Genomic DNA, 14,650 nt, shown 5'->3' on the forward strand with positions numbered 1-14,650 from the left:
GCTCATGAGACAGCTCATGGTGTCCGACACCATCAGGTGGTCCAGAGACATCTCCACCGAGTACATCACATGACACTGTCAGTACTAGAACGAGTAAACGAGACCGCCGGTCAGGGAAATAACCCACTTCCTTCCCTGATGAACCCCAACGGACGCACCCCACCCATGTATCTATTCGTTACACCAGTACTGACTTGGACTCTAAATACATTCTATGGGTGGTGTACCCGAGATCACTTATCCACTGATGCTTTAAAAACTCCCACACCCAATCTGGGTCTATGCTGGTTATACACTAAGTTTGTATCTTGTGAACCTTGTAACCAACTGTGGTGGGGTGATCACCGCGCCATGCCTTGAAGGGCTTAAAACAGCCCTGGCAGAGGGCTGAGAAGGAAAAAGCTGGACTGTTTGGGGAAAATAGCCACAGCTGTAGCCTGTGTAATTAGGACCCAGCTGGCCCTTAGAAGAGGGCAGTGGGCCAGAAGGAACAGAGAGTCTCTCTCTGGCAGTAGAGAGGGAAGGGCCTGCTGCCTGGAAGCTGAGAGGGTACCAAGATTGGCGCAGGGCTGGGGGAAGGCCAGAGAAGCTGGGGGACTCCGGCCTAGAAACCCCCCAAACTGCAGGCCTTGTTAAAGGCCAGAAAAAGGTACTGTGGGTCAGGGCTGGGGGAAGGCCTGAGGAGCTAGGGAGCTCCAGCCTGGAAACCAGGGCCGGCTCCAGGCACCAGCTAAGGAAGCAGGCGCTTGGGGCGGCCAATACAAAGGGGCGGCACTCCGTCCGCTATTGGGGCGGCCCATCCAGGTCTTTGGTGGGAATTCGGCAGCGGGTCACTCAGTCCCTCTCTTCCTCTTTGAGCTTCTGCCAAAGTGCCGCTGAAGAGGAAGAGAGGGAGGGAAGGACCTGCTGCCGAAGTGCCGCCGAAGAATGGAGCGGCATGATTGAGCTGCCGCCAAAGTGCCGCCGATCGGCTTCCTTTTTTTTTTTTTTTTCCCCCCGCTTGTGGCGGCAGAAAATCTGGAGCCGGCCCTGCTAGAAACCTCCCAGGCTGCAGGCCTTGTTAAAGGCCAAAGAAGGTACTGGGGTTGCAGAGGGCAGGCCAAGGGCAGGCAGAGGCAGCAGGTCCAAACCCCCCCTTGCGGGTGATGAGTGGCCATTACAGACTGCAGTCAGTCCCAGTGAACGGGGGCTAGATGGTGACTGGCAGTAGCCACGGAGGCAAGGTGGGGATAGGGGGTTGGGAGTTCCACAGGGAGGGGAGACCCAGATCTGTGGGGGTACTGCCAAGGGGGAACCCCCAATGTAAAGGGGCACCGGGGTCCGGGAGGGACACAGGTGCCAGCGGCAAGGTGAGACACCGACCTACAGAGGGCGCTCCGAGGCTGGCGAGCTAATTCCCTGGATGACCAGCAGGAGGCGCCGCGCCGGTGAGTCATCGCCCTGCTACACCAATACTTGTAATCTCTCATAATTCAAGCCTGACCCCAGGTGTACAGTAACTTCCCTCTTCACTTGTGTAAATTTGATTTTAAACATTAGCTTTAATAAAAAAAATTACATCTACAAGCAGGGAGGGTGTGGACATCACCACTCTGCCAATAAACAGTCTGTCTATGGAAATAGTACATTCATCATTGCATCACGCTATTGGCTCTGCATCTCTCAGGATTACAAAACTCCCTAGCCGACAAACTCAGCAGGCAATACTCAGACAATGACAAGTGTTCTGTAAGTGAGTATCCAAGAATAGACTTATTTGCCATGAACCAGAACAACAAGTGTCAGATGTTCTGCTACTGAGAGGGTCCAACCCAGGCTCACTGTTGGATGCCTTCCTCATTCCTTAGGCATCAGACTTCATGTATGCATACCCACCTATTCCTCTAATACTGAGGGTCCTGAGGAAGGTCAGACATGGTGCAGCATGATGATACTGGTAGCGCCTGCATGACCCACACAGTTTTGATATTCAGACATGATGAATCGATCAACACAGCACCCAGACACACTTCCAGAGCCACCTGTTGTGATAATGCAGAGCAGAGGCCAGATTCTCTACCTGGTTGCTGGCTGGCTGACGTCCATGGGCAGATCCTGCTCCATGGATGTCTATATCCATTCTTGTTTGTACTAGAAAAGATTTCACTAGACTGACTTGTGTAGCAAAATAGGAAAAGTTCTCTATTTGGGAACACAAAAACACTTACTCCCACTAGAAACCTCAATACCAGCTAGTTTGGATTAAAGCCTTAAAGCATTTGAGACTTTCCATCCATTCCAGAAGAGTCCAGTCCACTTGGCAGCTATTTGTGCTCATCCTCTTCCTATTGAAGGTCACACAGTCTTCTCACACCCAACAGTTGGCTTTCTTCCAATTGGAGAGACTCCACCCTCCTGGAACTTCAACATTGTGTTATTGGCATTCATATCAGCCATCTTTTGATCCTATGCCAACCTGTTCTTTATGTCACCTGTCTATGAAACCCATCCTCTTAGTGGAAATCTCTTCAGCCCAAAGAATAGGAGAGACCCAAACCCTCATGGCAGGACCTCCTTGTACAGTATTCCGGAAGGACAAGGTGACACAAAAGCCTCACCTGAAGTTCTTGCCTAAAGTTGTCTCTTGACTTTTTCACCTGAATCAAGACATCCATCTGCCAGTTTTCTTTCCCAAGCCTCATACTCGTCAAGGGGAGGTGAAGCTTCATACATTAGATGTTGTCCAGTCCTCTTACTATCTGGACAGGACAAAACCATTCAGGAGTTCCCTAGACTGTTTCTGGCTTTTGCTGACAGGATGAAAGGTCAGTCAATATCTACCCAAAGACTATCTAAATGGGTTTCTGACTGAATCAGAACTTGTTATGCAATAGTTCACTTGGAACCACCGTAGATTAGAACCCACTTTACTAGAGCTCAAACAGCCTCTGCAGCTTCCTAAGGGGCATTCCACCTTAGAGATTTGTAGAGCACCTACCTGGAGTTCAAGTCATACATTCACCCAGCACTGCTTATTTGGTAGGTGGCTCCAAATCCAATGCTCAGTTTGGCAGAGCTGTCTTTATTCCCAGTAGATCCTGAGCACTCCCCTCCAGACAGAGGTCACTGCTTGTGAGGCACCAGAAATGGAAATACACGTGGACAATCACTCAAAGAAGAAAGAATGGGTTACTTACTCTACAGTAACTGTAGTTCTTATAGAGAGATGTGTTGTCCACATTTATTCCAAGACCTGCCCTCCTCCTATATCATCTGGATTCCATTTTAGTGAAGAAATTGGAGGATAATTGCAGCTACTCCATCCTTTATTCCCTTGGCTACAGGGAATGAGAGGGCAATTCAGGGCACAGGTGTGGCCTCAAAAGAAACTGCTATTCAAAAAGAATCCGATCTTGTGAATGGGGTGCATGTACACCTGAAGTAAAATAAATGTAAAGAACACATCTCACAGAACCACAGTTACTGCAGAGTAAGTAACCATTCTTTGCAACTAATATGGTACTAAAGAAGACTGGTTATATGGATGTTTTATAATAATTTCATTGAGGTAAATTGGTTACAAATTTCTTGTGCATGTATGTTGCACTGCATAATGCTACATGAAGTACATTTTATTAGGAGTAAACTTTAAAATCCAACAGAGGAACCACAGCCTAAAGTAAAAAATCATAAAAGTGAACAAAATTCACATTCTCACATTGGTTATTTTTTAAGGCACTCATACCACAGAAATGAGGTAGTGTAAATACCTAGATGAGATGTTTATAATGGTTCAGATGTGATCCCATTGTTAAAAGCTCAAGACAATCAGAAAAATATTACATAAAATGTTCATGTTTCCACAGTTCTTTATTTAAAAGATTGTTTAAATGCTTTTGCACATAAATCCCAGGATATGTTGTGACAGCGCTGGTTATGTATTTTTATTCCAGATTCAAGAAATAATTATGGCTAACCGAAAAACACCCACTTTGGTCAAACCTTCTGACAGCAATAAACTGCAGACAAATATAAAAAGGTAACTTCGTTTTTTCTTTCTTTACAGCCTATATGTTTTTGCACATTAGTTATTTACTCGTCAGACTATTGCTGCCCAATGAGTATATAATCATTCAAAGTACGAAAATATTGATTTGTACAAAGTAAAACTTTACATAAAAGCTTTAGACTAATGGCCTGTGTGGTACTGTTTATAAAGTGATCTGTTCCAAAAGCAGAGCCAAAAAAGTGCTTATTACTACAGAGCAGTTGTGTTCCATCAACTGTCATTCAGACTATTAAGCTAGAATGCAGTAAAACCAAAATCTTTTATCGAGAACTGCCTCTATAGATCCGCTACTCTGTGCAGCACGAGCCCTAGAACCATCTAGGAAGCAATGACTTTTGGGACTGTATCACGAATCCAAATGATCAGTGGAAAATTATGTAAGTGCTACAGTTGATCTACTGCACCAATCACCGTTTTTTTCCCCCCTCCATCACCATAGGCAGTGCATCATACCAGCCCATTCTATGTTGTAATAAAAGCAGTGTTTGGTAACAGTTTAAAAGTTTGTTTTTAAGATGAAAAACAACTTGTTAGTTTATAGTACATGTTGTTTTGAGTTTAATACCGCTTTTTATTGGTTTCATTCTGTTCTGACACCGTACATCTGGATAAAAAGTTTAGGTGTAAATAGGATGTCTGTCATGGACCTGCACACCCAGGTTTCTGAATAATCTAAGGTAGGGGCATTCCCTATGATAATCTCATTTTGCACTGGATTTACCCCTTGGCCTGTATTACTGCTGGTAATGGGGGAAACATTTAGTACCCAGCTGTCTTTCTTCTGTACAAGTAATCTCAACAGAATTGAGTCCATCCAGTCTGTCCAGTCTGGGACAGCTCTGCTCTAGAATCCAAGAAGCCAGTGCCTTTACCTAGAAACCCAAGGGCTCAAATCTACTAGCAGAACCATTTTACAGAGCTTCTGTTCTAAATGCTTATGAAAAAGAGGCAGCATGGATCCTGGGTACTCTTCTTGACCCCAGCATATAGAACCAGTGGCCAAATAGTACTGTAAGGGCAATGATTTTTTAATCTTCAAGTAGTAGTGGTGAGGTACAGCTGCAAAGGCACATCTTTTTTAGGATCACATGCATAACAAGCAGAAGATAGAATCATTACAAAGAAGCTAAATGTGTTTAGACCTTCCTTGTGAGCTCCAAGCAATGCACTTAGCAATCAGGCAATAGTGTGGCAGTGGCTAGGACAATCTGTTAGTATTGATGACTGAGGACTTCTAATCTCTTTCAGGAGGTCCATACCAAAGTGTATCGGACTTCCCTTTTTAGAAGCAATAGATCTTTTCAGCAGAAAGACAAATGAGACCCTAGAGATACTCAAGGAGACCAGTCAAGTTTCTTCTTCAGGATGAAATATACCATCCTTCTTTAGATACTTGCTAGCACAGTCATCTCAGTTCCAAGTGTATCAAACCAATCTTCCTAAGCACCATGTGAGCTTTCAACAGGTGGGTGATCCTCGTTAACTTCTTTGGTTCCACCTGCATAGTAGAGCATTAGACAACTGTTATAGTGGACATCCCTGAGGGCCTGCACTAAATCTGGGTACAGAATCCTAGCCATTCTTCATTTGGAAACCATCTTTCTTTTTTCCTCACAGCATTAAGTGAAAGAAGGTTCGTAGGTGGTATGGCAAGGAGGCAAATTGTGAGGCCTTTCTATAATTTCTGATACCTGATAATCCAAAGATACTCCATGCCACAAGGATAACAAGTTGTGCCCACAAAAAGGGAATCTGGGGCTCAATCCAATTGAAAATATTCTCCTAAATGCCCACAATACTTTTTGTAAACATTCCTTTTCTGAGTACAGATATTGATTTACTTTGTTGGAGGCAAACTAAACATTTACAATCAAAACAGAAATGGGAAAGAGATACTTTGAATGTACAGAGCTTATCAAGAAAAGAAAAGGTTTTGACCCTGTAGCTGACAAGTAACTAACTAGCCAGACGTTAAAGAAATCCTGAATAGCTGTCTCTTAGATTACAGGAGAGCATTCATTACAACAATTACATTTGAGGGTTACAGAACTCTTAGCTAAATTCTTCCTCACACATACAATCTGCTAGACCACTGTTTGAAAAACTCGTTAACTCTGCTATCTTGATTACATGATAATACGGTCATCACTTCTGCTACCTATACAAGATCTATTCTGAGATTTTATACAAAACTATTATTTTTAAAGGGAAAGTAACATTTTCAGCAATTAGAGAGACAACATTTCCTTTTTGGTGGGAGGAGTTAGAGTATCAGGTTGGAGGTAAGGCAAAAATAAGTTTTAACTCCCCTCTCCCCCCCAAAAACACCTTTGAACATACAAGCATGCACACCCTTGAATCTCCTTCAATAGCCCCTGGGGGGATTTATTTAGCTTGTTTCTGCTGGAATTCAGGAAAATCCTGGGACTGTTTCTATTGGACTTTGGGTCCGTAACATTTTGCTTTTAAACATCCAAAAACCTTAATCTGTGGCCATGTTTGACATGATACCATCTCTTTAATTAGAAGAGCAGATTGGGTAGGGGGAACTGTAAAATGCTGCTTCAGCACAAGAATTCCAGGGGGCAGAAAGCTTTGCAGATGGGGCCTCATAGTAGCAGAGGAGCTGTGCACCACCAGCCACTTACTCAGTATTTGGAGAGGCGTCTTTCATCCCAAGTGTGCTTGTTGCAGCTTCAACTGTGGAATGGTAAAGACTCCTAGAGCTGAGCCAGGGCCTTTAAACAACAGGGTTACTGTTACAAAGTGATTATTACCAGGTACATGAACTTGGACTCCTGGAGCGCCAGGCGGGCAGAGTGGGGCAAGCCCCTGCGCCCTGACTCTGCTGCCCAGCTGGCCCCATTGGCCCAGTGGCTAATCTGCTACTGATCTATGGAGGACTGTATTAGAAGAACATGGTTTATGAATCAGCTGACAAAATATGGAATACATGCCGTGCTTTGTTGAGTGGGACAATGAGAAGCCAGTAAGACTCAATGGTATAGAGTTGGTCTGTGCAACAATTTAAATACCTTGGTTCATTGTTGAACCATGATGGGAATGTGGATGCAGATGTTAGGAGCTGCTTTGAAGAGCGCTTTGTGTAAATGTAGGGAATTGACAGAATAAGAGTATGCCAAGTAAACTAAGGAATGAAGTGTATAAGGTCATGATAAGGGCAATCATGACATGTGGGTTGGAATTCTGGTCAGTGAGGAACAGAGAAAAACAACTATTTCACACAGACGAACTGAGACTGCTCAGGTGGCCGCTGACTAAGATTAGAGTTGAGAGGCTATACAATGAAATGGTATGAGCCGTGATTCAATAGCCCACCCATCACAGAAAAGCTGAGGGAGTAATGACTGAGATGGCTAGGTCATGTGAGACAATGAGGCGTGGGATATGTTGGCCAGAGAGTACAAGAACTAGTAGTCATGGGACAAAAACCACACAGAAGATCTAGAAAAAGGTGGTTCAAAATGCTGAAGGAGGACCTGAAGAAGGTTGGTGTCAGCTTTGAAGGCACACTTGACAAGAACACTTGGAGATGAAGTACACAAGCCTCTGACCCCAGTTAATGGGACTAGGTGAAGAAAAATCAATCACAAATTACTGGGAATGGGTTAGAATTTTTCTGTTTTTTTAGGGTGTCCCCTGCTCCCTCTAGGCCTCCCACACAGAATGTAGACGTAGTGCTTCTTTAAATGTGAAGTTATAATAGGAATTAATTTACATCACATATCTTCTAAACATTCTCAGATGATTAGTCCATAAAACAATCTTCTTCTTAACCAATGTGCTCCAGTCCACTGATGTTTATTCAAAGGAAGAGATTTATTTCTATGCATGTCGACAAATTAGCTGTTTAATTGAATTAATTATTTTTTAAATGCTAGGTCTAAATACGACAGTGCAGAAAGTATAAGAACACTTAATCTCTGCTGATGGAGTGATAATGATATCAATGAGTTCATTAAGAAAACAAAAAATTATGCTAAGCGTTCTTTCAAAAACATCCCTAACATGGATTGAATGAATGTATTATGCATTCTAGTTTTTATTGTGCTTTGAATAATTGTTCACCCCACAAAAATCGTTAAGAGCCATATTGTCAAAAATAATAAGCAACAGACATACACAGAACACTCAGTTTAAATATAATGTATTTGCTTGCTAAAAAAAGGTTCTGTTCTTCTGCTTTCCAGGGACTGTCTAATTAGGGAATTATACTGAGAATATTAAATAGTTAAAGTGAAATGACTGAGCTAAATATGACCAGAAAAGAAACCAATTGTGATCAAAAACTGTGCTACCTCAGCAGCTAGCAAATTGTATTAATTGATAAGTCATTTTTAGATGTAAAATAAATTACAGATACCAAAAGTTCTGCTTTGAGTAGAGTCCCTATTGGTGCTCCACTGTAGGTGTAAGAAGTGTCTCTCTTGCAGCGAGGCTATCCCTGTCACAGACACACACTCATGGTGCACTCGTTGCCTCAGAGAAGGACACATTCCTCAAAAGTGCACTCTCTGCCAGCAGCATAGACCTTGATCTCGCAAGGACAGAGAGCTGAGGCAGAAGATTATATTCATGGAGGCAGCTCTCAGACCTTCTCTGGACCCGTGTCAAGAGTTCTCATGCAGCCATGAGTCTTCCCCACAGCCCTCAACATCCAAGGGCCATGGGGTGAAGAAATCAGCCACTGACCCTTCTCAAGTCAAAAAGTAGTGGGAAGTCCCCGCCGCAAGCTAGCCGCAAACAATCCCCAGCATGTTCTATATTCTCAGTACCATCAGCACCAAGACAGGCCAAGCCTGGTACCCACGGCTCAAGGAAGACTATGGTGGCAGGTACCCAGTGGACTATGGCCCCCACAGACCCAATGGACACAGGCACCAAGTCAATGGGACCTAAGGAAAAGGACAGGAGCAAACACTCCAAGGAACCACCAGTATGCAATGTCCCATCGGTACCGACATCTCTTCCGGTACCTGAACAGCCGGTGTGGACAAGATCTCCGTCCCCCCAGCATTGCCAGTGTCACTGAGTCGGTCAGCACCACCGGATTTCCGGCATTCAAGGGACCTCTGTGTAACCGATATACCAGAATCTCCTTTCCTCGGTACCGGGACCTCCGCACCCGAGTCTCCACCTGGCACAGGAGTCTTTCCTGCTTCCTTGCCATGCTCACCCACTCTCAATTCAGACTCCGATAGTGAACCAGAGAACGGGATATCACAGTACTCTTTCCAAGCAGCTCTATGGTGCCCGATTCCAGCAGGGCCCCCGGGCATATCTTCAGATGGCCCCAATGCTGCTGTCCTGGTATGGCCATCAATGGGCACCACCACCAGGCTCCATGCTATACTAGGACCCCTGGCCTGCATACTGCACCCATGCCTCTCAGGCTCCTAGTCCCACCCATGAGTCCATGAGACACATTTCCTCAGCCCTGGCAACCAGGGCTTTGGAGTCCCTAGAAGGAATCTTGGAGAAGTGTGAGGGCGATGTTCAGGAGGAGGCAAACCCAAAACATATATCCTCCTCTTCCCCAGACGAGGCTGTCATGCCTCTTCCACCATCCCTGGTGGATGATTTTTGCCTGTTGCAGGACCTCGCAAAGAGAGTAGCTGACTGTCTCCAGATACCTCTGGAGGAAGTCAAGGACATGCACCATAAGCTCCTGGACATCCTCCACTCATCTTCCTCTTCAAAAGTAGCCCTCCCTATGAATGAAGACCTTCTTGACCCTGCGAGACAATATGGCAGACCCCAGCATCAGTCACACCAACTTGCAAGCGAGCAGACAAAAAGTACTATGTCCCGGTGAGAGAAACAGGGTTCCTCTTCTCCCACCCTCCACCCAACTCCATCGTGGTGGACGCTGTCAATTCTCGTGGCCATTAACACCACATGAGGTCTACTCCCTATGATAGGTGCTGGAAGCATCTGGACCTATTTGGCAGGAGGGCGTACTCCTTGGCCACGTTTCAGTTTCAAATTGCCAACTACCAAGCACTTATGTGAAATACCATTACATGAATTACTTGAAATAGAACACAACTTTATTGAGCAGCTGCCTGAGACACATTGTGAACAATTTAAGGCCAACATCCAAGAAGGGCAGCTAGTAGCAAAGACAATGCTACAGTCTGCCCTCAACATGGCTGATACTGAAGCCAGAGCCACCTCCATGGCAGTGGTGATGTGACATGCCTCTTGGCTCCACCTGTCAGATTGCCCAAAGGAGGTGCAGGCAACCATCGAAGATCTTCTTCCCTTTGAGGGCACTAAGCTCTTTGCAGAGAAAACTGATGTCTCCCTTCATACTTTGAAGGATTCTCAGGCCACTCGCCATTCGCTGGGGATCTATGGACAAAAGAGAAAATTTAGTCTAAGCCCCACACTTCGCAATATCCGGCTCAACAATACTACAAGCCACAGAGAAAGAAAACTAAATTTTCCAGACGTAAACTGTCCAGTCAGCAATCCTCCTTGTCCCAGCCTTCCACATCTAAACACCAGTTTTGATGTGTTGATCAAGGTTCTGATAGACCACTCCCCACAACTGCTACAACTGACCATCATTACCCACCCATTTGGCCACTGTCTGGCAGTGTTCTGCAGCACCTGGGAGCATATAACATCAGACCGATGGCTCCTAGAGATCATTCACCATGGATACTCTATCCATTTTACCTCCCTGCTTCCTCCACAACACCATTCCCCATCCCTCTTCAGGGAGCCTTCTCACAAGAGTTTACTACGTCAAGAGGTAAACTGTCTCCTCCAGTTAGAACGATAGAACCAGTACCTCAACATCTATGAGGCAAAGAGTTCTACTCTAATACCCAGGAAGGAGGAGGGCTGGAGACCCATATTAGACCTTAGCACTCTCAACAAGTTTGTCAAAGCTTAGGAATTCAAGATGGTCACTTTAGCAACGATCATTCCAGCGTTGGAACAAGGAGACTGGTTTTCGGCCCTCGACCTACAGGGACGCATATTTTCACATCTCAGTCTTATTGACTCACAGATGATTTCTCAGATTCACCCTGGGACAAAATCAACACCAGTACAGGGTACTCCCCTTCAGGTTATCTTCAGCCCCTAGAGTATTTTCCAAAGTTCTCTCAGTAGTGGTCGCCCGCTTATGCTTGCAAGGGATCATGATTTTCCCTTACCTGGATGATTGCCTCAGCCCCCCAGAGGGGATGTCACCTACAATGGAGCACCCGTAGGGACACTATTCGAAGAAGAAGAACACCCAGTGGAGACAGCGCTATGTCAATGGGAAGGCTTCTCCCGTCAACATAGCTACTACCTCTCAGGGAGGTGGAGTATCTATGCCGAGGGGAGAAGCCCTCTCTTCAGCATAGATCGTGTCTTCACTAAGCACTACAGCAGCACAGCTTCACCACTGCAGTGCTGTATGTGTATACAAGCCCTGAGACTCCCTTTTGAATTAACAATCAATTCACAATAGTGAGATTTCTTAATCCTCCACAAAACTCATGGTGACTTCTATGGGAATTGGGGAATTTGGGAAGCAGTCCCAAATTTCTGTTGCTACATGTGATGTTGAAATGAAGTTTTATTTATAACCATCTGTTCTCCTTTGTTACAGGGAGCAAGTTGAGAAACTAGAAGTGGATCCTAGCAAATATTCATTCCCTGATGTGGCAAACATAATCCAAGAAAAGGAGCGAATTGGGCAAGGACCTATTAATCTGCAGCAACCAAAGGTTATAGACACTGAGAATAGTTATGTTGACTTTGAAGATAACCAAGATGTTCCACCCTTAATATGAAATGTTACTGTAGGACCCAGAGTTTGCCTGAGCAGTTTTCTTGACTCAAATTTTGCAGCAGCATCTTCTGAAGTTACAAAATATTATTTCAGCTCTTACTGTAAACTGACTTTTGTTATATTTGTGCTTTATCTTGCTGCTGCCTTTTGTGATATCAGGAACAATATGCCTTTAATAAACTGTTTTCCAATTATTTATTTATATAGTGGAATGGCTCGAAAGCACTGATCAATATTGGGGTCCCATTGCATTTGGCACTGTACAAACCCACAGTCCAACTTCAGATAAGATGTCAAATGAGTGTGACAATCAATGAGAAGAAAGAGGAGGGTAACAGTAATAAGATCATCTGATTACATAGGTCAGTGGTCGGCAACCTCTGGCACGCGGCTCGCCAGGGTAAGCACCCTAGTGGGCTGGGCCAGTTTGTTTACCTGCCACGTCCGCAGGTTCAGCCGATCGCGGCTCCCACTGGCCATGGTTCGCCACTCCAGGCCAATGGAGGCTGCGGGAAGCCGCAGGCAGCACATCCTTCAGCCCACACCGCTTCCTGCAGCTCCCATTGGCCTGGGAAGACAAACCGCGGCCAGTGGGAGCCGCGATCGGCCGAACCTGCAGACGCGGCTGGTAAACAAACTGGCCCGGCCCGCCGGAGTGCTTACCCTGATGAGCCGCATGCCAGAGGTTGCCGACCCCTGACATAGGCTGAGCCACAGGGTGCTTAGAAGTCCCTAAGTGTTCTTCCGCTTTCTTCCCTCTTGTGCAGAGCAGCAGCAAAGAAAGTCCATCAGTTGGTTATGAAGCACATTCCCTGATGTCCCTACATTCTGGGGCTGAGAAAAGGTTGCCAGGGCCTGCCCTTTCTCATTAAAACCCCATTTGCCATACCACATTCACCCATCAGGCAAGATAGTTTCAGTAGAGATAGGAAAGTGTTAGTACCATTAAAGGCACTGGTGAGACCTCATCTAGAATATTGTGTGCAGTTCTGGTCTCCCATGTTTAGGAAAGATGAATTCAATCTGGAACAGGTGCAGAGAAGGGCTACTAGGAGGATCAGAGAAATGGAAAACCTGCCTTATGAAAGGAGACTCAAAGAGCCTGGCTTGTTTAGCCTAACAAAAAGAAGACTGACGGGAGATATGATTGCTCTCTACAAATACATCAGGGGGATAAATGCCAGGGAGGCAGAGGAGTTATTTAAGTTAAGCTCCAACCTTGACACAAGAACAAATAGATATGAACTGGCCAACAAGTTTAGGCTTTAAATCAGACGAAGGTTTCTAACCATCAGAGGAGTGAAGTTCTGGAACAGTCTTCCAAGGAGAGCTGTGTGGGCAAAAGAAACCCTAACTGGCTTCAAGACTGCACTTGATAAGTTTATGGAGGGAATGGTTTTGACATGCCCCAGGGTGCAATCTGGACTATGGAACCATTGTACCTCTTTTAACTTTCCTGTCCTGGCTGTCTCCTACACTGCTATGCAAGTGAACAGCAAACTCCTCCAGGATCTGTTCACTCAGCCATCAGCATGCAGAGGCACACCCAGCAAAGTTATATGAATGCTCTCCCAGGCCACTCATGAACGGCATACAAGGAGACCCCAGCAAATCCCCCCAGCCCCAGTCTTGCACCCCAGTACCTCTTACACTGCTTAAGACCTTCTTGATCAATGCAAGCTCATTAATTAGTTCACCACTCCTTCAAAGGGTAGTGGACGTGTACCAGCCTCTGTAATCTGAGCAGACCCCCGCAAGTACTTTAATCTAAACCAGTGAGTTTGTCTAAACATCAACATAAGTTTCTTAACTAGAGAAAGATAGATTTTACATGAATATAAGTGGTAGGCATAAAGGTCAGGGTTGGTTACATAAGAAATAAAGCAAACATGCATTCTACATCCTAAACTTTATCAGGCTAAGGAAGATTTGAATCAACTAGTTTCTCTCACCCTACTGGACGTTACAGACACTTTTCAGCTCAGTTTATACTAACTAGAAAGCATTCTAGTTAGGATCATCCCTTCGCCCCAGTTCAAGGAAACGTCTCTGTCTTCCAAACAATCTTGCTTCCGGGTGTCAAGATGGGGGAGGAGAGCGAGGCCCTATGGTGATGTCACTGTCCCTCATTTATACCCTTCTACAGGTGCTGGAAAAATCCATGCTGTGTCATGGGCTTAGGCAGTACCCAGGGTATATGTGAGCTGCTGACCATCCTTCATTAGGGATTGTAAATTATTGCTTGCAGCTTTTGTGTATGTGAGGTTTGGCATGTGAGGCCTCTGTGTTTGCAGTTTCTTTGTCCTCTCTGAGGGGCTAGTCTATGGGCGTTTCCCAGACTCACAAGATGTTTCAGTAACTGTGACATTCTATACCTTGGGGGAGCGTCCTGTAACCCCCATATGCCTCATTTTCATATAATCGTGATCTTACATATAAAGCATGCCTTGCAAGGTATTGGGGAAAGGTTATGATCTCTGAAAGTTATTTCTCTATCCATATATGTATATCATTAATGCATATGAAGTTATGAGAATTGTGTTGTTTGGTTGTCACTAAAACATGCTGTAAGTTGGGGAATCCGCCAGATATTAGCTCCCCAGAGGCAACAGCAAGGAAAGTAACCAACACCCGGATGGGATGTCAAACAACCCATCAATAGCTCCAGCAAGGGAGCTACAATTCAATGACTCACCTGCATGAGGCCACACCAGGGGAATTGCTCAACCTGGCCTGGAGACTCAGCAATGCCCCCAGACATGCGTGGACCTGTGTTCCCCAAGCAC

At 45.2% G+C, this 14,650-nt stretch overlaps 1 protein-coding gene across 5 annotated transcripts in view; it reads left to right on the forward strand.

The window, feature by feature from the left end:
* DNAAF11 (dynein axonemal assembly factor 11) overlaps nucleotides 1–12,058 on the forward strand; it is a 65,002-nt gene extending 52,944 nt beyond the window's left edge. For all 5 annotated transcript variants that reach the window (XM_054017130.1, XM_054017132.1, XM_054017134.1 and 2 more), the window contains 2 exons: nucleotides 3,933–4,018; nucleotides 11,682–12,058. In XM_054017130.1, the coding sequence (XP_053873105.1) occupies nucleotides 3,933–4,018; nucleotides 11,682–11,865 (270 nt within the window). In that variant the 3' untranslated portion in view covers nucleotides 11,866–12,058. The remainder of the gene's footprint in view (nucleotides 1–3,932; nucleotides 4,019–11,681) is intronic.
* Nucleotides 12,059–14,650: the final 2,592 nt, after the last annotated feature.

Source organism: Malaclemys terrapin, chromosome 2 (assembly GCF_027887155.1).
Source record: "Malaclemys terrapin pileata isolate rMalTer1 chromosome 2, rMalTer1.hap1, whole genome shotgun sequence".
Classification (NCBI taxonomy): domain Eukaryota; kingdom Metazoa; phylum Chordata; order Testudines; family Emydidae; genus Malaclemys; species Malaclemys terrapin.